The 24,928-nt window shown below is 36.7% G+C and overlaps 1 protein-coding gene across 4 annotated transcripts in view; it reads right to left on the bottom strand.

The window, feature by feature from the left end:
* Nucleotides 1–492: 492 nt before the first annotated feature.
* Nucleotides 493–24,928, bottom strand: part of PCDH10 (protocadherin 10) — a 37,370-nt gene continuing 12,934 nt past the window's right edge. The window contains exons 4-6 of one of the 4 annotated variants that reach the window (XM_084626101.1): nucleotides 22,625–22,930; nucleotides 20,114–20,146; nucleotides 493–1,109 (exon numbers count right to left, since the gene is read on the bottom strand). In XM_084626101.1, coding sequence (XP_084482227.1) covers nucleotides 20,133–20,146; nucleotides 22,625–22,930 — 320 coding nt within the window. In that variant the 3' untranslated portion in view covers nucleotides 493–1,109; nucleotides 20,114–20,132. Of the gene's footprint in view, nucleotides 1,110–16,269; nucleotides 16,855–20,113; nucleotides 20,147–22,624; nucleotides 22,931–24,928 lie in introns of those variants that run through there. The other 3 variants (XM_084626102.1, XM_084626100.1, XM_084626103.1) reach the window with 3 other exon arrangements.

Raw genomic sequence — 24,928 nt, 5'->3', positions numbered from 1 at the left:
TCAGTTACATTACATCTTACATTTCAAAATGTACAGAGACCCAGTGTTCTTTTTAACAACATATACAGGTGAGTTTATAGATCCTTTATAAAAGGTGTTGTGATACCAAATTAAAAACCATAGAAATAGAATCAAAATAATGGAGATTGATATATACTTTTGATAGTACATAGTCAGTACTCATTCTGATAAAACGGACAGCTGCATCTTTGGCATTGAAAATTCAGTACAACTTCTAAACAAAATGTTGTTTCTTACAGCTTTAAAAATAACAAAAACAAACAACAACAACAACAACAAAGGAAAAACAGGACTGACCAAAATACCAAAATTGGGGAAATATTATTAAAGATTTATTTATTTTTAGCAAGGATAATTTAGGGACCCTGAATTACCTTCTCACTTTAGTGTATGGTTTGGACTATATGAATCCATTTAAAAATCAACTAAATTGTACCACATTTTTCGGAAAATTATATATAATATAATATATATAGATTTATATTTATTTAGAAGCTTTGAAATAGTACAGTAAACACTTTGCAACACGTGTATAAACTACAGAATGTCTTTGATATTTTGTGGGTCTGCAGATTAACAACATTTTTGTGACCCACAGGTGAAAGGATTATGATCACAATCTCTCTTGTAAAGTTGGAATAGTTTGGGGAACACTTGATCACACAAAAATAATATAAAACAGTCAAGTTTAAAACAGTGATATTGCATTTATAATGCACATTTCTTTTATCTGTACGATTGGCTTCTTGTGGTGAATATAAACATCTAAAGGGCTCAGTGACATTTTGGAGAGAGAAAGATATATAGTGCTGTAAACAGGCACACACTGATCAGAAAGGCAAGATCAGTTGCCTCTGAAGTTTCTACAGTTCCACACATTTCAACTCATTTCTCAGGCCTGCTGAGAGCAATTAGGTCCTATTGTTGGCTATGATGTCTCCAACAGCACACAAATCCTTCAGTTACATAGAACTGGATGGCCAAGATAATGAAGTTGAAAAGTTGATGCTTTTTGTTGGTCGACTTTTGTGCAAATCATGCTGCTTCAGGTAAATCCTGTAGAATTGACTAGCATATCCTTTTCCGCGCTGCAGGAAAGAAAGAAAAACACTTCTGAGGAAAAAAAATCAGTCCCCAACATTTCATTTTAGTATTTCTTAACGTGTAGAGAAACAATCAAAACTTGTGACAAACTGTCACTTGGAATTCCCATTGTAGCAAACAGTTTAATGGTGAATCGCTTTTCAGAGAACACGCTTTCTGTGGTTTGATATTCAGAAAACCAAATGTCGCATGCTGTTTTATTATCTGTCTAACATGTCATGGCAAGTATTCCAATGTGCCTTTATACAATCAGTTTATGAATAAGGCAAAGAGTCACACTTGCAGGTTCACTACTATTGATATTTCCAAGTCTATTTTTTCTAGTTCATCTTTTTATTTGAAACAAGATCAAGAATCTCCAAAAGAATCAGAAGCTGACTTTCCTTCCCTTTCAAAGAGAATCATTATCCTCTTCACCAGCTGACCCTTTCTTCTGGTTTGACAGAGAGATGAAAAAATATGCATAAATTGTACAATTTAAATCCAAACATTTACTGTCATGCTGGAAATTGAACTAGTGTTACATAGGTGAAACAGGTCAATGCATTAGCAAACCACTATCCTAATCCACCAGCTGTGGTAGCTATATTAGCTCCAGACACTGGCTATTTTAACTGTAATTGGGAGCAAAGTTAACAAATGACTTGTACTAGCATTCGGAAAAGATACAGAGTCAGATTCTGTTCTCAGTCACACCAATACTGCTAAGAAATGGAACTAGCTCAGTGGATTGAAGTCTTGATTTTTTTTTTTTGATAAATCAAGTATTTCGTGATAAATTCAAGTTTTAACCTAAACTTCAAATTGGCAAAGTCTGATGTAGAGGAATCAAAGATTAGTCCATTCATGGAAGTGAAGTGTTACAAAGTAAAAGAAATCTTCCTAACTTTATAATGACTTCATATATGTAAATCGCATAGACCTATCCTAAGTCTCAATTATTTTTTTTTTTTAAAAAGACACCGATTAGGTTCACCTAACAAACACTGTAAATCAGTACAATATAATTCACAGTGAGTTAGATTACTTATGGGGAAATCTATTAGCATACGTATTATATATTCATCTAATCTAGTCTGCCTAGATAGACAATTGTGGGGCACTCATGATTTACAAATATAAGAGATGAAGTCTATTTAGTATATCATCCTATCAGTTCAACACAGCAAACTACCAGATCTGTTATTAACATTACAACTAAACCAAAATAAGAAATATGTTTTTTTAGTGACTATGAATTGTAAAGATTTTTTCCACTGGCAAAATGCATCAAAACAGATAAACTAATGCGATACTTTTCTGATAAATATTCACCAAAATTAGTAGTGTATATCTGTTATAAAACTATCTAGTTTTTTGTCTGTTCTGTTGCAGTTGAACAGTGGGGGGGGGGGACTTTACAATTCATATTAACCACAATAAACAACAATAAAAATAAAAATTCTTATTTGGCTTTAGTTTTGTAGGCCTGTGAGTTAGGATTTAAAGGTCCTGACTGAGTCTTCTGTAACAGAATACTGTAATAATTTGTGTGTATATTGTGTGATGTTGCACTCTCTAGATAGATAGATAGACAGATAGATAGATAAATATGATTCCCCCAGCAAAATCACTGACCAAGTATTCTACAGTTGGTTAATAACATAGTAAAAGCATCCCAACTGGTTAATAACTTAGATTGGTTAACAATTAAATCACATAGTGTTTTAATATGTGCTGCAAAGAGTTGCAGGAGACACATTAAAGAGCCACTTACAGCTCCTGATCCTCAGTCAGAGTATCACACCATGCACACAACTGTCAGATTCTAAGTACTGGACTTCACATCCTTAAATAAATAAATACCATATATAGTTCCTTTAATCTTCAAAGCTCTTTATAAACACTCATATATTAATCTTCGCAATATCCTGGTAAAATAGTTAAGCACAGTAGCCCTGACTGCCTGCTGCTATTGAAAAAGCCATGGAAGGGGACAGATATGCAGGATATCACTATAGGGATTCCTGTCACGCATTCCCTTAAGACAGTTTAATTTGAAGCCCAGTGGAATTTGCAGGGGATGAAGCCTCCCACTCCTGCAAATCCACATCAGGGACAACTGCTGTTCTATTAAGGTCTATTGGCCTTTATTTCCGATCTGGCAGTGTGAGTGCACTGGAATCAGGGCCATTGTTTAGGTCTCTCAGAGCACACAGCATGACCTCTCTGTTTGCCTAGGCTTTCCTTAGAGGTGAATGAGTGCATTTTTGTAGTAGCTGGCTGGTGATGTCTTTGCCTTACCCTGTGTCAGTGTGTAAATGTTCTTATTTAATTACTATTTTTAATTTATGTGCTTACACTACAATTAGCCCATTTTATAACACTAAGTATATATCTGCAATGTCTGTGGCTTGGGAAGCTGCAAGTTCCTTATCCAAATCTTTCCTGGTCCCAAGACCTAAGAGAAACCCTTCCATATGGAACACCAACAGAAACAGATTTACTGGATTCCAAGAGTGGTGATCAAACCTACCTCCTCCTCATTGTTCTGCAGGGGTGTGTGGCTAGAAATTCATGTGTAGAGAAATTTGTCTGAATCTGTATTATCCTTGTTTACAGATGGGGAAACTGAGTCAGGGAGGTAAAATGAGAAGAAGGATGGTCTTGTGGTTAAAGCAGAGGGCAGGAAGCCAAGAGATCTGGAAACTGTTCCTGGCTCTGCTAAAGATTTTCTGTGTGAATTTGGGAAAAATCACCAAACCTCTCTGTGCCAAAATTTCTCCTTATGTAAAATAGGAAAGCAATCTTATTCATAGAGGTGCTTATTCATAGAGGCTTAAATTGCTATACTTCATAATTCACTTTGAGATCCATAGATAGAAAGCACTATAAAACTGGAAATTATCAAAAGCAAGGTAAGAGCCAGTATAAGAACTCAAAAATTCCTGGCTCCCAGTCTTTATCTCAGACAACACTTCTTTCTTCATCCCCATTTTAACTGTTCTTTTACTCTGTTCTCATTAATGAACTCTGAAATCTAATGGAGTAGAAAGCTTTATATATACAGCCACTGGGAACGATGGGTTTTGGTTACAAATGTTGTAAATTCGTAAAGTTTAATAATGTTACTACCATACTTACATGAGTTCAACTCCTGAATAAGTGTCTTGGGGGTGGAAGAAGAAGGAGGACTACATAATCAGCACAAATAGAAAGCAACTTTAAAATATGTATTTTTCTTATTAGCATACTGGTGTGATGGGTGCATAAACCCCACACTAGGACTGAAGAGCCTGCAAAGGTGGAGGTGGAGTTTAAAAAGAAGCCAGACAGCTCAGAAGAGGGCTGACAAGACAGGAAGAAGGACCTGTCCTAGAAGCTACTGAGAAGGGATGCTGTGGCAGTGCCTCTGAGAAAAGAAGATCCTATGTGCTGGGCCCAGACAGACTAAAGGTGCAGTTAACACCTTATTTTAAGTAGCTTTTGCTACAGACTGCAAGGCTTGGACTATAGAATGAGGGGTAGGAAGTGGCCCAAGGAAGGTATCTGTAACGTGCTCCTGGTGCCTGCCCTTTGGTAACCCTCACAGGACCCTGGGCTGGAACCTGTGCAGTGGGAGGGCCCAGCCCCCTCACGAGCCCTACTCTGCCTTAAAGAAGAGCTGACCCCCTAGCCACTATGTGATGCTTCCATCAAGCACCAAGCATTATAACTTGTATGAAGGGTAGTTCAAATATTGTTACAGATCCATAATCTATATTATTTTCGAGGTAGTTGTCCTTCTCCAAAGCACCAGGGTTTTGAATGTTACTGTGGAAGTATATAAAATAGAAAATTTATAATAGATTTCAATAAAAAATTGTAAACAGAGTACAGCAGCCTTACATTAGCATTTATTCTTCCATTAATATGAATGCATAGCTATCCCATTAATAGTTACATGTAGAGATTGAGGAAAGAAGACACACAAAAGAGTGTGTGGAAGAAGAAGAAGAAGAAATGAAAAGGGAAGAAAAATAAGATAATATGAAAAATAAAAGAAAAAATATAACAACTATAATTAACAATTCTGGCTTATAAACAACAGAAATATATTGAACAAAACAGAAGATGTATCAAGATACATTCATAAGAAACCTTTCCATCACAAAATCTCGCCCTTATACTCTTTTCCCATTGCCTTCTCTTGTGTCTGTTTTCTCTCATTTTGCCAAGGAAACTCTTAGGTCTGGATTATAGCTAGATTCTAGGTGGGTTATGAAGAAGGGAAAGGGTACAAGGAGCGTTCCTTACTCTAATAACTCCCAAACAGGGACTTGCCACATTTGCAGACCTTGCGCTTCTCTGAACAGAAGCATTTAAGCATTGCTAGCCACCCCAAGAAGGACAGGAAGGAGGCAGGGCTGTGATCCTGAAGCTTCCCTTCACAATGGCCAACAGACAGCGTCAGTTGCAAAAGGGAGTGCATGTTGCACTTCTTTTATGGCATAGCTGTAGTCATGTCTACCCTATGCACTGACAGTGCCAGGAAAAAAAAACATGGCATAATACCTGTAGCAGTGTGACCCCATACTTCCCCCATGATGGGGCAGTACCTTTAAGATCCAATTGAGCCATGACATTGAAAAATCTTCAGGGAAGGGACCATGTAAAATGCCATGCATACTAATGCTGCTTTATAAATATTAGTGCTACTGCTATCAAGAGGAGGAAGAAAAAAATTAATCTCTTCAATCAAAGGTTTCAGAGTAGCAGCCGTGTTAGTCTGTATTCACAAAAAAAAAAAAAAGGAGTACTTGTGGCACCTTAGAGACTAACCAATTTATTTGAGCATAAGCTTTCGTGAGCTACAGCTCACTTCATTGGATGAATTCAATGGAAAATACAGTGAGGAGATTTATATACACACACAACATGAAAAAATGGGCATTATCCATACACACTGTAAGGAGAGTGATCACTTAAGATGAGCTATTACCAGCTGGAGAGCGGGTGGGGGGGGAGAATGGCCTACCTTGATTATCACTACAAAAGGTTTTCTTCACACACACACCCCCCCGCTCTCCAGCTAATAATAGCTCATCTTAAGTGATCACTCTCCTTACAGTGTGTATGATAACACCCATTTTTTCAAGTTCTGTGTGTATATAGATCTCCTCACTGTATTTTCCACTGAATGCATCCGATGAAGTGAGCTGTAGCTCACGAAAGCTTATGCTCAAATAAATTGGTTAGTCTCTAAGTTGCCACAAGTACTCCTTTTCTCTTCAATCAAAGACACCCATGTAACAGAAGAACAGAAAGGAAACAAGGCAGCACTATACATGCTATATTTACTACCTGAGGACCAAATTAACCTTTAGTGTGGAGTTTAAGCACAAAGACTTTTATACACCTTAACCCCATATAGCAGCTGTGCTGGGGATTGCCATCTGGGCTGCCATGCAAGGGCACAACCCCATGCACTTCAGTATTTGTCTCCACGCTGTCGAAATGAGGTAAGCACAGAGGGTCACTTTGCAGGGTGAGGTGGGTATGTTCCAAGGATGGAATGATGTTTATTCAGATCCAGTGGTCTCAATGTCCCATGCCACTGGTACAGAGGGTCTGTGCTTGCTACTGCTGCCATAGGAGAGAAAAAAGCAGTCATGGGGCTGTGTGGCAGACCTCCCCAACCTTCTCACATTCCATTCACAAAAAGCCCAAATACTGAGGCATTATAAAGATACAGCAGATTTCTTCCATGGATAGTATAAGAGTCCTACGTCATATTTACATTACGTTTATCTTGATTTTCAATTTGCATTATTAGTTGTCTTGAACTGTCTTTATATTTATATAGTTTGTTTGCATTATTATATTTTTTAAACACAGAGAGTGATATCTGGCACTATCGAACTCCCATTGATTTTGACAGGGCCAGGATTTCACCAGGGATGCTGCTGGGGAATGGATTACTCAAATGACTAGCAATATATGTCTGCTCTGTATTTCTGGTGCAAAGTTAGCCCAGTTTGTTAGTGGTTACAATTTATCTGATAAAAAGAAAAGGAGTACTTGTGGCACCTTAGAGGCTAACAAATTTATTTGAGCATAAGCTTTTGTGAGCTACAGCTCACTTCATCAGATGCATGATGGTAGCTTGGTGCTCTATATGAAAAGAATTGGCAGTCTCAGTCTAGTAATTAGTGGGCAGGTGTCCACATCACAAAACCACTCCAAATGTCCCTTTTTAAAGGGAGGTCAAGGAGTGAATGGAAATGTGGAGTGAACTACCACAATTCACTCCACATTTGTGGTTGTTTATCCAGGTAAAGGATGAGATGCATTGCTGGGGTGGGGATGTGGGAAGGGGAAGATTACACTCCTGCTGCCCATGTTAAAGCTGTTCTGTGGACAGAGAGTGTTCCAGTCACCAAAGCTGTCAATCCAATACATTTCCCAATCCATATAGTCATTTTAAATGTGTAATATTTAAAGAGAATTTTTAAATGATTACTGATGATATCTTATGAAAATGCCATTAAAAGACATTCCAGATATTTCTTATTGGGATACTGTCAGTCTTGTGCAGTCCCCAAATCACTAGTTCGCAAATGTGAAGATAACATTTTCCCAAATATTATTTCCTTACTGATTAATGCAGAGGGGAAGTTTTTCTTCTTTAAAGAGCTTAAATGGGAGGTTTTGTGCTCCATGCATATATCTGTACATTGCCATGTTTGTTTTTAGAGTTCAAAAGTCATAATTTAGGATTTTATTTTGCTTAAAAACTTTCTCTGCAGAACAACAAAGTGTTGAAAAAAGGACTTTGGAAAAATACTCATTTTCATATCCAGAAGGAAAAATCAACCAAGTTTACCCATGTGGTGGCTCTCATGAAGTGAGCAGAATAACATCAGGGCTCAATAACTTCTTAGGGCTTCACTGTGTATCATTTAGATACAGTTAACATAGTAAGAAGTGGTATAAAGATACAACAGCCCAGAAGTATTTAGATGTCTATCTGCCTCTTTAGGCACTGAATTCCATTGATTAGGTGCCACTGACATTTTCAAAAATGCTGCTCAACTGCTGCCTGATCCTGTACACACTTAAGTTCCCTAGATGCCTACGTTTCTGATGGTCAGCATTCACAAAACTGCCTATAGCCTGATGCTACCCTGCAACTAATGAGCAGCTCAGAGCCCTGGCTCAAGCCAAAGTCCCGGAAGCCCTGAACTACAATTCTCAAATGAGATTGGGGGACTGCCTATCTCACAAGTGGGGGCTGACCCTATAGGCATGCTCTGAGCATGCCTAACATCTGTTAACTGCCAGCCCCACAGCAGGATGGCCAGATGCAGGCCACTGATGAGAAACTGCACCAAAGTCAATCAGGGAACTGGGAAATGTAGGATGTGTGAGAGAGGTATCAAGCGTGAGCAGCAGACAGAGAGAGAGAAATGCTTTTGACTGCTAGGTGATGAGCTACCTAAGCAGCTGACCTGGAGTATGGGCCTAACTCCAGGAGAGGGTTTGTGTCTGAGGATCCTGAGCAAAAGGAAGCACATTAGGACAGCTACTTAGGCCTAGGCTCCTCTTCTCTTTCCTCTCCTCTTCTCTTCAGCATTTAACTCCTAACTTGAATGGTTTCATGATTACTTTGCTGGCTTCAGAGGATCTTTTTCTTAAGCATTTAACGTGTTGTCTGGGCACCTAACTCAGGACTGAGGATTCAACTATCTGGCTGGCCACCCAGAGTTTTGGCATTTTAATGCTGAACTGAGCAACACCTAAGTACCTTTAAGGATCTGGGGGCCAACACCTCAGACTGAATATGAAGAGCCATTCTTCAACTACACCCAGTGGCGTTGGAACAATATTTATAGTGGGGGTGCTGAAAACCATTGAACCAAACTGTAAACCCTGTATATCATGGAAACCACTTCAAGATGGGGTGCTCCTGCACCCCCAGCACCCATAGTTCCAGAACTCCAACTACATGTTTAGGGAGATCAGCCACTTCTCTTGGCCAGTGTGTGTATATGTCTGGGTGTGTCTTTGTGAAGTGGGATCCTCACTATCTGTTTGGATAGCGGAGTAGGAAACGCATAGTACATGCTTTGTCTTATGCACAGGGCTGTGCCTGTTAGAACTACTCAAAGTCAGGAAGGGGATGAAGAACCTGCCCCCTCCCCAGCCAACACATATTGTAGCCAGACAGAATTTGTCCTTTGAAATCTGATAGCATTTGGACTGATATGTACAATTACTCAGATTGTGTAAAATCAAAAGAGAACATGAGCATTAGGTCTGCAGGCTGTGAATAAAATAATGAGGCTGAAATACAAAGGATTAGTAATTGCTATGCTGAACCCTTTCTCACAAGCATCCTTGCTTTTATCGAAATAAATAAATCCTAAAGATCATTACATTCTGTTCACTACATTGAGGATTTTCTACACACTTAGAATTTTCTACACTAGCATATCCAAGAGTTATCTTGCCCATAATAAATCATGTAGCCACATATAGTGCCCTTTCCTTTTGTCTTGCATAAGCGTGTATAAGATTTAATTGTCCAAATTCACTGAAATCAATTCAAGGACAATGATTCCAAGGCAACTGGAGATTTGACACTGATGGACACTGCACTGATCATACAGTGTTTACAGCCTATTGAGAATTACATTGATACTGATGATATTACCCCCCGCCCCATTCCCCATTAAAAGGGACACATCACTTGTCTAAATACAAGAGGGTCACTTTGCAGTGCTTTTTCCTACTAGAAATTAATTTTGAAATCTGCACCAACACCTAAATGGATAATCAACTTGTTTTTGAAGTTCATTGTCCAAATTCTGTATTGACATACACTCAGTCAACTTGACTAGCTTCAGTGCAGGATCTAACAGCAGCAGTTTTAAGAAATTTAATTTCCTCATTTTAATATGCTTTTGATGTCTAGGCCTTAGAGATACACTGACTTCATTGGGGATTGTATGTGCACATCTGTGTGGACTAATGGACCATTCACATTTCCATTTTCATTCCCAATCATAAAAAAGAAAAAGAAATAAAACCATACAGTGACCATAGTTCTGAGAATAAATTCCTCAATATTTTGCTACATTGAGGGCCATTCCAACAATTTGCCACACAGTGCAGTCTTGAGGTACCATACTCCCCCACTCCATACTTAGAATACTTAGTGTGATAAGAGACTGGTATCTGATGGCAGATGCCGCCTTTGTAACGCAACTCCTATATGATATTAAGATTTTAGCCATTTCTCTAATGCTTATTTTTAAGATTTCAGTAGTGCTTGGCTTTTGCTGGTCCTTTGTCCGGAAGGAAATTTCACTTGCTATGAATTAGACCTGATTCAATAAAGTGTTTAAGCACTGTTCAGGGCCATACTTAAGCAGGTGCTTACCTTTAAGGATTGACTTCAATGTGATATAGGTGCATGCTTACAATTAAGCGAGTGTTTAATGGGATGTTTTCCTGAATTGAGTCCTGGCTGTTTGTTGCTACCAGTGTTCAATGCATGCATGGTACTTCTGTGTGTACTTGATTTTCTGTGCTAAATGCTGAGGAATTTTTTAAACTGCCAAGTACAGCCTGGTGGCAAAATATATGTCAGATTTGATTAATCTTCTAGTTGTCATTATTTGCTGTGCAAATGATGCCTTCCAGATACTACTGTTGAAGGCAGAGAACAGTCAGCTATTCTCTACAATGAATCAAAGAAAAGTGAAAGCCAGTGTTCTCACAAGAAGTACCAACCAGTAGCAATTTTTTCTTCTCTGTTGTACTATAACCATAATATCTTCAGATAACATGGTAGATAATACACATAGCATCACTGTCTTAGAGACAGAGAGAATCATAGAATATTTCAGACTTGAAGACACCTGAATAGGTGACTCATGCATTCTGATGGGACTGATTTCATTATTCCTGAACCATTCCTAATACATGGGTGTTATATCTAGCACTGAACATCTCCAGTGAGGGCAATTCTAAATTGTCTATTGGCAACCTATTCCATTGTGTAAGTGTCCTAATCCCTAACTTACATTTTTCCTGCTTCATCTTAAACCACTCATTCCTGCGCTGTACTCATTGACTAATGACCATAATTGATCTCTATCCTCTTTGTAACAGCTGTTTATATATATATAAATAGCTTTCATCTCCCTCTCAATCTCCGTATCTCTAGATTTATTAATCTTCGCTCTCTTAGCCTTTTGTCTGTCTTATTTTCAAAATAATTCAACATTTTGACTGCATATTTCTGACAGCTATGAATATTTGTCTTTTTTTTAATTGAGAAGCCTGAAACTGAACACAGCACTCTGATACAATATTACACCAGCACTGCATTTCTGTCTTGTGCCCAGTTTAACATTTACTAAAACCTTTGGTGCTTTCCTGAGGTAGTATAATCTGTCTGGTATTCTTTTATCTAAGCATTTTATTTGTCCTTGTTAAATGAAGCTACAGGTTTTACTGAATACCATACTTTCAAATTTCCGTTAGTCCTTCCAATTTACCAAGATTACACTGTGTTTTATTATATTCTAGAAAGCGTACGTAATGCTCTCCAAGATTCAAAAATATGATTATCACATATCTCCACAGTATCTTCCAAGTCAATAAGGAGTCTAGAATAGATCACTTCAAGATACTACAAATATCTTCTCCTTAGCTTCATATTAGCCCATTATAACAACAATTACTGGGTTTTTTTGTTATTTGTGAGCTAGTTTTTTAAAACTCATCCTTCCTTTTTGCACTCAAAGTTATGTGCAGCACATTTAGATGTCATGTGAGTATGAAAATTTGCTGTCATTTAGATGTAATATGAAAGCATAGCCAGGCAGTTGAACTGACTGTTCTTAAGGGTTCAAAGGTCCACCTGAAATATTGCAGAACTTGGAAGGAAGGCTGAGGTGAAGCACTGTTCATTATCAGTCCCTCTTAATCGACTTCACATCCATCATTATACATTACATTATTTCAGTTTACCTATGAAAATGTCATGTAAAACAATAGGAAACTCTGTATCAAGAAGATACGCTTGACCACATTTCTGAATTTTTGAAACCAGCAGATTGGATTGCACACCACAGATCTGGACAGTACATATTGCATTCTTAAATACTACAATAGAATATGTAAAACTGGCAACTGTGTGTACAGGTTTTACTCTTGCAACTCATGCATGCACACATTTTGCAGGTAGAATTTATTAATATGTTTTGAAGATTTGCTTCACTATGTTGGCTATATTTTCTGTAACCAATATTGTTTTCCTATCAAAGAAATAAATTAATTTAGTCTAATTCGGTTTTCATGAATCCACATTACTCACCACTCATCATGTTATTTTACTCTTGGTGCTTACAAACTGAGTCTGACTGCTTTATTAATTTTTTCCAGCAATTTACCAGGAACTGAAGTTAACCTTAATGGTCTACTTACCTGGGTCTCCCTTTTCCCTTTTGTACAACAAGGTACTAAATGTGTCATTTTCAATCCTCTGAGACCTCACTAGACTGCAGTGACTTCTGAAAACAAATTAATTATATTCACAGTAGCTTCATGCCAGCAGCAATCCCCATTGCTAGCATGAATCTCTTGGCATGATCAGTGGCTGTCATGTGAGAACAGAGTTGAAGCACAGTCTATGAAGAAGTGGGCTTGCCAGGTAACAACGTGGTACTGGACATTAGAGTGTTCATGTGTAAATGTAAAGATATTAGTGCAGTTACTCCTGAGGACCGCTTTTCCTTGTCTCCCCCCACCCCTCCCCCACCAATTATTTATCACATTCTTTGAAGTGTTGTCCTCTTTCCTTCCCACAGGGGAAAAAAACAGTTGGGAAATGGGATGTGCCTTTACAAATGAAAGTGGGGGAAGGAGAAGCAGAGAAGCCTTTTGGAGGGATGTTTTCAAGGTTTTGCTGTGTATAGAATTGTGAGAAGAGAAGCAAAGGAATAGGAGCTAACTAGTGTGGGTGTGTGAGGAAGATTATCCCACCATGGAATGAGCTGTGAGCAAGAACCACTTGGGGTCCCTCCTCCATTATGGAGTGCATATGCTGAAGCTGTGGTGAGGAGAATCCACTTTGGATAGAGCCAAGGGTAGGAGCAAGTTCTGTTCCGCACTCCAGTGTCAATCACCAGTGAAAAGGACAGAGGCAAGTGGGCCTTCATAATAAATGTGAGGATAGCATTGACTTCTATATAACATTGCATGCCTACCATGAGTAACATTTTCAAAGCCACCTAAGTGATTTGGGAACCTAAGTCCCATTATCAAAGACACTTTTGAAAATGAGACTTGGACTGCTAAGTCACTGAGATGCTTTGAAAATCTTACCATATGATGACAGACCCAGCGTTCTCAAAAATATCCAACAATGGATTCAGCAGATTTTTTGTTAGTTTCTTTAATATTTTAGTGTTGGCGATTCAGAAGATGACCCTCTATTTTCTGAGGGTATGGCTACACTGCAGTTAAAAACCCAAAGCTAAGGAGCTGTTTTACTGGGGTGTAAACATTTGAGCTCGAGCTCTGAGACCATCTGACCTTGCAGGGTACTAGACTCCAGGCTCCAGCCTGAGCCCCAATACCTACATCACAGTAAAACAGCCCCTTAGTCTGAGTCAGCTGTCATGGGCAAGTCACAGGTTTTTAATTGTAGTGTTGACACACCCTGATACTACTCAACCACTGTTTTAAAATGGTGTATGTGTTTGGTGGGGTGAGGGGAGGAGGCTATCTGCTGTCTTTCAATGAGATGTAAAAACAAGATTCTAACAACTTGATATCAAAGAGCATGGCACCTGTCATAAAAATATGGGGTAAATTCCAGAAACCTGGTCAAATTTCAGTTGCTTGCCTAACACCAAATCCCTCTTTAAACCAAACAGAAAATGTATTCTTTACTTTTTGCCCTAAACTGTTGTGAGTTGCTGATATTTGCGGTATTTCATCCCAGAAGTGGCTGCATTTCCGTGGTGGAGAAAGTGTTCCCTATACTTACTACTGAAATCCTCACTATTTTATAATATAGAGGGATACAATGAAGTTCTGTCTAGTGTTTTAGCTATATAAAAAGACTCAGCTAAATATTGCCTAAATAAGGCAGCTAATATTCCTGGTTTAGAATGGAAAATTGAATGAGTCTCTCATTTTTCTTCATGTTAAAAAAAATGGCTCAATTCAATTAAAATAACACCACTCCAGGGTAAATTTTATTAGGCCATATTAAAATGAACATATTCAGTTATTTCTGCATTTTCTAAACTTTTCCTTCTTGATTTTGCCATGTGACTTACCCATTTCCTCTCTAACTATTATTGCATTAGATACCCTGTAACCATTATTCCCTTTGAGTGATGACTGCAAGAGAAATACAGTCACATGAAGAATACAAAATAGTGGAGAATAGGAGTTTTAAAAACATTACATACGTTACTCAATAACGACTGAGCAGTGAACGATCATGAGTAGTTTATGAAGGGTCATAGAATACTTACTGTAACCAGTGAATACATATTACCTCTCACTCTTACCTTATTCATGCCTATAACAAGATTTTTAAGTACTTTATTTTATTTAGAAACATAGCTAAAATTACTTTTAATGTCCCACAACAAATTTAGGCTGATAAGTTTTACTCATATAACAACTTTTGTCTCTCATCATTTTAAAAATGACAGTGGTAAAGCCAAGCGTTCCTACTACTGCTTAGAAGAACAAGCCAAATGCACAATTGGTTTCTGGGCATTAAAAGCTATCTATTCAACTCAGCCTCCAATTTTTGTGTGTGCAATTTTGCATGCTTAAATCATTTTCACATAGAAGCCTGGATCCTGTAATCTGAGTCATATAGTTGTCCAGGCAGAATTCCATGCACTTTACTGGGACTCCATACCAATGTAAGGGGATCACCTTTATGGGTCAGATTACAGGATGAGGAGCAACATTTTTAGCCATCTTTGTGCACAGAATTATAGAATTTGCACATGCATAACTCACTCACGCATGCATGCAGAGTTTTACACATACATATTCTTTTGCTTGCACACACAAATGGTAGTACTCAAACTTGTGCATTTCAGTGCAGACGTGTTTGAAGCCACCTTTGAAAAATTCAACCTTTACAGTCAATTTTTAAACGTAAGAACCCAATTGCACATGAATTTTTGGTGCATGTTTGTATATATTTAATTGCAAATATGTACCACAATTTTACATGAAAATTCTGCATTTGCATGAGAAAAATCACAAGATAGAGGCCCAACTAAGCCTTATGGTACCAATATCTGCTTTATTTGTACAACTGTGTGAGAAATTATAAGTGCATAAATGCACATGCAAAAATGAGTACAAGGCCACTATCTCTCCTTTTAAAAATCAAGCATCTTTTTTTTTTCAAATGTTACTAATGTTTTTAAATAATGCCACAATATTGGTGAATATATGGTTTGTTTGGTTTACATGGTTTGTATTATATTTTAAAGCTATGGTAAAACTATGCAAATGATTTTTCAGAAAGAAGGCATAAACACACAAAAGGAAAAGAAAAGAAAATTCTGCTTCCACAGTACTGAGCACATAAGAGCCTCACTAATTACATGATTGATTTTGAATTTTACAAAAAATACAATAGAATTCTTAATGAAATTTGTTTTTCATATATTTGCTTTTACTTTTGTTGAAAAGTGTTCTGTGGTATATATGCTATCATGAAGTAATATTTCTCTATGATACTAGGGACACCCACAATCCAATAAATAAATTCATTAATTAATTAAATAAAAATCCTTATCAACACACTTTTATTCCTTGGGAAAAATCACCACAGGGCAGTGACTGACTCAGAGTAATGTTAAAAAGATATGGAACACTTTTTACTTCTGCGTCATTTATTCTAAACCAACTCAAGTTGATGGATAATGACTACATTTGGAAGGATCCGATTTTTAACAGTAAATGTCGGTAAACACTGATATGTCCAAACCAATAAAAAAATATATCCACTGATGATAATCAGAATTTCAGAAAACTAAAGTAATAAAAATGCTGCTTGAGAACTTATTAGTGTTTGATTTAAGGATATTTACTTTGTATATTTTAACACATGATGTTGACAATTTATGTTTTAACAGTTATAAAGCTTTAACTTTTTGAATTTCAACATCTACTGTCATTAAATAATTATTGTCTGAGCCCCCGCTGTCTGATCTCCCCCAGTTTTCCACAACTGTGAAAATTTAAATTGATAAAAAAAAATGTTTAAAAATAAACATTGACATTATCCATCAAAATTATAAAAAACATAAAAACTGAATTCTGCTAACCCTAACAATGGCTATGGGAGGGAAAAAAAAACATACCTTATGATTGTTCTTTGATATCTTGTTTAGATTAGTTGATAGTCCAGTTCCTAGGCAATCAGTTCTTCAAAGATATATGCATATACTTAACTTCATGCATAAGAGCAATTTTGTTGACTTCAATGGGAAGTTAAGCTACATGCATGCAAAGTTAAGAATGTACCTAAGTCTTTGCAGGACTGGAGCCCTAGAGTTCATATCAAACAAAACCATAACAATTGTGGTCAAAGATTATAAATGTAGAGAGACTCGAGGTCCAGGTTGAGGCACATTGGTGAATAGTGTAGCTAAGCTTGGTTAGTTCCTGCCTTATATTGCCGCTGTCCATGTTGTGCCTGTTCTGCTTCTGATAAGAAAAAATAATTCTCTATTGATATCAATTCACAACTCTCAGAAACTCTCAAAAGTATTTTATCTATCTATCTATCTATCTATCTATCTATCTATCTAAAATATGTATCAATGGGTCAATCAAAGATGACCCATGATGACCCACAAGAAACACAAACTTGCTTAAAAAGGATGAAAGTCAATACATTTTTAAAATTAAGGGTCAGATTCTCAGCTGCTGGAAATCAGTATGGCTCCACTGAATTCAATTAAACTATACCAGTTTATACCATCTCAGGATCTGGTCCTAGGTGATTTGGAACAGGTTGATGGTCTAATCCCTTTGGGCCAGAAGCTACAATGAGGACTGGGGCCCCATTGTGCTGGGTGCTGTACAGATATGTAGTGGGACACTGTCCTGGCCCAAAGAGATTAGACCACAAAAACAACAAACATCTATTAGCAGAAGAACAACAAAGGTTTAAAATTAGAGCTGGGGAAAAAATACAATCCTCCCCCACCCCAATATTCATTCAAATTTTTTAATGAATTTGCTTTGGCCCATGTTCAGGATTTGATTTCTGTGACTCTTCAAATGACCAAGTTTTAATAGGAAAGATGTTTGCTGAAAGTTAGTTTCCAAGTCCATGCCTGACTACTTGAAGAAAATGAATTTTTAAATTTGCATGCCCAAGTATTCAATTTAGTAGAGCTTGTGCATTCATCCAATCAGAAATGTGTAAAGCACCCTGTGATTTATTGCCTGAGTCACAACTAAGCAGAACAGCGTGAATTTCAAATATTTATGATAAATCCACAGAGTGAAAATTTTGAAAAGATATTAATCAAATAACCTAGTATAACAAAGGAATTTGAGGATATCATGATCTGCTCATGGATATTCCATTAGCATAAAAATGAGCTAAATTCACAGGAACATAGGAATTGATATATTGAATAAGTTCAGTGGTTCAGCTAGTCAGATGTCCTGCCTCTGACACAGGCCCGGGCCAGATGCTTTTGAGGAAGATGAAGTAAAACCTATAATGGAATAACCTGCTCATAGCAGAAGTTTCTTCTGAACACTCTTGAAATATGAGGATTTATATCCCTTTCTATAACACCATACTTTCGAATGTAATTGCTGATGTTCTCATTTATCCATACAAATGTCTGATACTATTTTTAAATTCTACCAAGTTCATGGTTTCAATTACATCTCATAACAATGAATTCCACAGGTTAACTGTGAATTGTATCAAAAGTAATACAAAAGTTCCCTTTTTATGAATTTTAAATTGATTGGTTTGCAGTTGTTTTGTTGCCCCCTCATTCCCTTGTTATAAGAAAGGGTAAATGGGACTGCTTAATTTACTTTCTTTGTATGATTTATTATTCTATATTCCTCATGTTGCCTTTCATATCTTCCCTAAACTATTCAGTATTAATCTTCCCAGTACTATTTCACACAGAAGTATTTTCATGCCTGTAATCATTATGCTATGAGGTTTTGTGTGTTTGTTTTTTGTTTGTTTGTTTTTCAGTTGGAGTGACCAGAAATGAACACAGCAATAAGGTGAGAGGGTATGATGAATTTACATAATGGCATTATAATATTTTCAGTATATTTTCTATTCCATTGTACAACATAGCATTTTCTTTACTGTTGTAACTACCAGTGCACATGAACCAGATGCTTTTCATTACATTGTCCTCAGTGATATTAAAGTATTTTTTTCCTCAGTGGTAACAGTTAATTTATAATCTATAAAGGTACAAGAATAGTTCAAATGACTCCTTTCATTATGTATGTTCCCATTTACCTAGTTTTGCTAAGTCCCTCTGAAGTTCCTCATAGTCTACTATAGCACTGGTTCTCAGCCTTTGCAGACTACTTTACCCCTTTCAGGAGTCTGATTTGTCTTGCATACCCAAAGTTTCACCTCACTTAAAAGTTACTTGCTTACAAAATCAGACATAAAAATACAAAAAAGTGTAAGAGCACAGAATTAGTGACAAATTACTTACTTTCTCACTTTTACCATATAATTATAAAATAAACCAAATGGTATACAAATATTGTACTTACATTTCAGCTTATAGTATGTAGAGCAGTATAAACAAGTCATTATCTGTATGGAATTTTAGTTTGTACTGACTTTGCTAGTGGTTTTGATGTAGCCTGTTATAAAACTAGGCAAATATGTAGATGAATTAATGTATCCCCTGGAAGACCTCAACATATCCCCAGGGGTACATGTACTCCTGGTTGAGAAACACTGTACTATAGTATTGACTAACCAAAATAATTTACTGTCTTCTGCAAATTTTACCCCCTCGCTTTTCATCCCTTTTAAATATATTAAGCAGCATGGGCCCTTGTGGAACCCCATTGTTAACCTTCTGCTGGTGCTGAAAACAATCCATTTATTCCTAATAATTTTCTGTCTCTTATACAGTTTCAAATGTGTGATAATACTTTACTCTAACCCCGTGACTATGCTTAATCACTTTAATAGCCTCTTATAATTTGTCTGAACTTTCAAAAAGCTTTTGACAAAGTTCATCATATCAACCAATTCTTTTTTATTCACCATTGCTAAAATATCCTCAAAGAATTCTAATAGATTGAAGAGACAGGGTTTGCTTTTACAGAAGCCATGCTGGTTTGTTCCTAATATATTATATTCATAATTTTATATTGTTTTAAAACTCCATCATTCATTACTACTTCAGCCATATACCTGGAACTAAACTGAGAAGGCATACTGGCCTGTAATTTTCAGGAGCATGCTTAGTGTCTTTTAAAAAAAACAACACTTTTTATTAAGGCAAACTTACAATAAAACATTAGCATACTACATTGTATATTACTTATTCAGGATGAGGTCAGTATTCAAAGAACTTGGCTAAATATTCTGGCTTGCTGGCTGGGGACCCCTCCTCCAATGAAAAGTACTACATTTTCCACCTATGAGACACCCCCCACAGTAGCTGATTTTTGTTACAAATTCTGCCATTTCATTCTAAACTTCCTTCAGAACTCTTGATGAATACCATCCAGTGCTAGTGACTTGTTTGTCTTTAATATATCCATTTATTCAAGCCCCTCATCTTTTCACACCTCAGTTTCATTTTCCTCACCTTTACTTGAAAAAAATTGGCCTGGGGTAGGTAGCTTCCCTAACATTATCTTTGTAAAGACCAATGAAAATATACTGTTTAGCTTCTCTGTGATATCTTTACCCTCAATATTTGCAGATCAACAAACCTACCTGTTCTCTCACAGGCTTCCTACCTCTGACATACTAAAAAAAAAAAAAAAAAAAAAAAAAAGTGTATTAGTTTTCATGTCTTTGGCTATTTGTTCTAAAAAGACCTTCTTATCTCTCCTAATTTCAGTCTTACAATTTATCTGTTTTAATTTAGGATTCTTTCTACTGGGTTTACTTAAGCTAAGTATTTTTTTAATTGTTACCTATTTATCTCAAGTAACCCTCTTCTATTTGCAATTTAACCATAAGTTTGTTTTTTTTTCTTACCTTCCTGCTTTCTTTTCATTTAGGGTTTTGCATATGTCCTATGATTCTGGTATGGTGTGCTTAAATAGCAACCACGCTGAGTCTTGAGGATTTTATTTTCCTCACTTGCGGATGTCAGACTAGCTTCTTTAAAAAAAAAATCACCCTTTCTAAAATTTATTATCACCATTCCATTTTTAGGTGCTCCCTTAAATATAAACTTAATTATATTGTGGTCACTATTAATTAGTGCCTCAACTATAATTATTTCCTGAACTGGACAATGCATCTCCTGTGCATTCCTTAAAACTAAATTGAAAATAGCCTCTCCTCTTTTCTTGTTCAATGAATAAATTGTTCATTGTGAATTATCTGCTCAGCTCTACAGAGTAATAGGTTCACTTTCTTTTTTTTTTGTTCTTTTATTATTTGCTATATATTTTAAATTCTAAAATTGTACCAATGCAAACATTAAATATGGGAAAATAGAAGACAGAAATATTAATTTAGATTCTGTTGAAGGTTTGTATTGGAAGCCCAGTGAAATTCAAAGTCCAGATTTAATTTTGCTGAATCCAATTCACAACATATCGCTCACTCTTTCCAATGTTACCTCAACTATTTACTTTCCTCACAAACTATGGCATGAGAATATAAATGTATAAACTATGGGACAATTTGCTTACAGATTGACAAACTGAATAGCTTATTTTAACTGTACACAAATTTAAAAATTAAACTAACGGGAAAAGGCACATTTACTTTAAAATAATCAACCTCCAAACCGTAGAACAATTAAACAGAAGCATCAGTTTGGCATTGTTATGGATAATCCTCACTATAACAAATGTATCTAAACTGAACAAAAACAGAGACATTCTCATAATGCGGTTGGAAGTGCTATAAAATCCAAACATTTTAGCTGAAATTATGAAGATGAAATTAATAATGCATGGCTAGAATGTGCCCTATTACGAAAAGACACTTTTGGAAGCCTGGATGGTTATGGGGATTGGTAATGAAAAACATAATTGTTCACTACAAGGTCAACAGTTCACATCTGACCTTTGTCAGAAGAGTATAGGAGACATTGCTAGCTGATGGCTGTGGGGGGTTTTTTTGGCCTATGTGAAATGAGATGCTTGCCTCAGGCCAGTTCCTTTTGTGAGTGTGCACATCACAAAATCAATAATTTTCTAACCTTTTTCGTAGTTTCAACAGAAAATCCAAGGACTGAATGGGTAAGAAGACTGAACTACCATCACACTTTGAAAGGTACCCTCATGCTACCAGGACAGAGCTGAGGGAGATCAAAGAAACAAGCACCATTGCTGTCCATGCTGAACCTTTGTGGAAACAGACTTCAGTTTCCAGAGCTCTCGGTGCAGCACTTTTGACAATTACTGAATTCATCTGAAATTTAAAAATTAAATAAAAAGCCAACTCCAGAGAAACATTCCTCACCTCACCTACTGTCCTAAGGGACAGCTGTTACTCTAAGAAGGATCACTGGTATAACACTGCTCTCCTTAGCTCCAGTCACACGGACTAAATGAGCATCATAAACTCTTCAAGTCAAGGGAGATCTTGTAATGGCTTAATAAAGTACAATGGGCTAGTAAATATAGTGGTAAAACATCTTAGACCAAAGTACAATTTTAGTACACCTTTTAGCTCAGAATCCAAAACGCATAATTAACTATCTTTCCTATGTCCACACACTGTCTTCTGTGTCACCCAACCACAATGATGACTATAAAAGAGGTAAGAATTCAGAACAAGATAGAAAGCATTGAGCAGAATATGCAAGTTTATATCTTGTAGGATGACCAAGAAAGTAAAAGATAGTGAGAACAGTGTGGAAAAAAAAAAGAAAGAAAAGACTCATCTGCTGTCTTCCAAACCCTGCCTCATGTTAGCAATGTAGGTATGATACCAGCACTGCTTGATGAAGTGATAATGTTCAGTATCAATAAGAAAGTGAGGCACCTGGAGCAGTTAAAATGTAAAGAAAAAATTAGCTTGCCATCACCTTATACTGCTTTTGCTGCTAACAACAGTGACCTACTATCATGACACAAAGTCTTTTCTTTTTTAAGTGCATTCAACAATGTCCTTTTCAGTGGTATCTGAATCCAAGAGCAGTATTTTTTTTCTCATTGCCTCCAATACTCTGACTGTATTATTCGTAGTAAGGATAGCAGAGAGCCAAGTTTTATTCCCTCAAAGGGAACATTTTGACGCAGCCTTTTGAATAGTACTTACTCAAATACGGTGGTTTGTAAGGCGCTCGTGTATTAGTCAGCAGTCCATCCAACTCCTTCCTCTCCAGAGTACTGTGAAGGGCCTTCTCCTTGCCGAAGGTGGAAAAGGACCTCTCTGTCCCAGGCTGAGCTTCTGGTGTTTCAAACACTTCAGTGTCCGGAACAGAGTCCATACCGGGCACATGCAGATTGCTGCGATAATCTGCAGCCTGACGTCCATCGGATGGGACAAAGGAGGGCATCCAGCACCGATCCGAGTGGCCCAACGCTTTACATTCCTCTGTGCAATTGGAGAAGAGATCCATGCCTGCAAGCAGGAAAGAGAAAGAAACTGTAGATATAAGCTTCAGCATCATGACAAGCTGCTGATAGATGAGAAAGAACATGGTGGGTGAAAAGAGAGATAGGAAGAGAAATCTTACTAGTACGCTTTCCACTGCCTTCATTCCACCAATAAAAGATCGGATCATTTTGGTCTTCACCAGTCAATGCCACCATTTACAAAGAGAGGAACTGCCAGAATGTCAGAGTGTGCAAAACAATCATGAGAAGAAGTGTGATGATGATTCACTTCTCAGAATCTCTTGTGAACCTTACTTCCTAGAACCCATTCAGGTACAAGACTAACTCAATTTACAGGTGATGGCAGCAGATCATCGCTTGTTAATACTTAATAAGGTACAAATGGGAAAAAATTGATGAACATGGATCTTACAAAAAGAATGAAATTTCAGTAATAAGAAATCTGAGAATTCACTTTTGAAAACTAAATACTTATGACTCCTGTAAAGCAATTGTTTGTGTGTATATGAATGTATATAGACAGAGACTATGAATTACTAAAAGCAGTTCTGACAAAATAGGTGAATGTACGTATCAATTGAATGTGCGAGAAAAATGATTTACTAAGACCATCCTTTTAATTAATTCTTCAGAGTTAGTTATCATTGCCACCACAGTGGTTCTTACCATCACCAAGCCACTCTAGTGACTGGAGAGAGTCCCATAGTAAATTACTGTAATTAGTGGCACGAAGGTAGCTGTAGTCCCATGTGACATGGCTGCAGATACTATTGACAAATGTGTTAATGCTTACTATATCAGCAAACACTTGTCTCCACCAACTGAAAACTGTTCGCTTACAAATCCTTTAAAGGTATTAAGATTTCAGTGACAAGCAATACTTCCACTGACTACCTTCAGACCGGTATTTCAACTGAATATTTCCTGACTTTGATTCCTTAAATTGTTGGCTTAAATTTCTTAAGGGAGTAATTTCTTAAGTCTTTGGAGTAAAATGGAATAAATTCTGTTCTCTCAGATTGATATTCAACAGCATACAGAAAGAGCACAATCATAGAGAGGTATTTTTTCCCTTTATTTGTAGAGTAAACTGAATGTTTTAGAATATGTATGTGTCAAAAATGAACAAGATCAGTTATAAATATTGTATTTACAACCAGTGCATTAGAATTACAAAAAAGTGTCATAACTCACTGAAAGAGAACTAGGAAAAAATCTGAACACCTACAACAAGATTCATGTATTGTAGCTTATTCACCAGTCTACACCATAAAGAACTTGATTAGCTTGAACTTCTGGGTGAGGATTAGTATTTAAAATTCTGCCACAATTCTGCATTGCAATTTGATTAATATTAGTAATAGTTATGTGTTATCTCTCACTATGGAAAACAATGTTCCAGCAAATAAGAATCCCCTTTGAGTTATCAACAAGTGTTTGAGAACTGAGGGCAATCATTTAGATAAATGATAAAAAGAAGAAGCAAGCTTTTATCACAGATTAATCTCACCTTATAATGACTTTTTTATTTTAAATTAAGCTATCTTTGTTACTAAGTCCAGCTTCGATTATACCCTTCCATTGATAATTGATACGCAGAAGTCTGGAAATAAATTACTGATCAGTGAGCTGTTGATGAATGCAAACGTGAACTGCAACTGGAATTAAGGAAACAGACAGGGAACAGCATGCAAGACATACAAATTGTTTATGAGGTAGCTGGCTAGTTTAGTTCTTGATATCATAATGGTAGCATCTATTACAAAAAAGGGATGATAAATAAAACAGAGAAAGAAAGGTTCACCCATGTACACTCTACAAAGAGGTGGCCACACACCATCAATACTAACACTAGTATTAGAACAATTCCAATATTTTTTTTCTATGCAGAGTAAGGCATTCTTTATATTTTAAGGATTTTTGCAAATGAGTAGGTAGATGCAACACTTAATTCAAACTGATATACTCAGTTTTCAGATCTCCTAATGTAAGTCAAATGTGA

The sequence above is a fragment of the Lepidochelys olivacea genome, assembly GCF_965140295.1.
Source record: "Lepidochelys olivacea isolate rLepOli2 genome assembly, chromosome: 4".
Classification (NCBI taxonomy): Eukaryota; Metazoa; Chordata; order Testudines; family Cheloniidae; genus Lepidochelys; species Lepidochelys olivacea.
The sequence above is the reverse complement of the archived record's forward strand: the minus strand, read 5'-3'. Positions and strand labels throughout refer to the sequence as shown.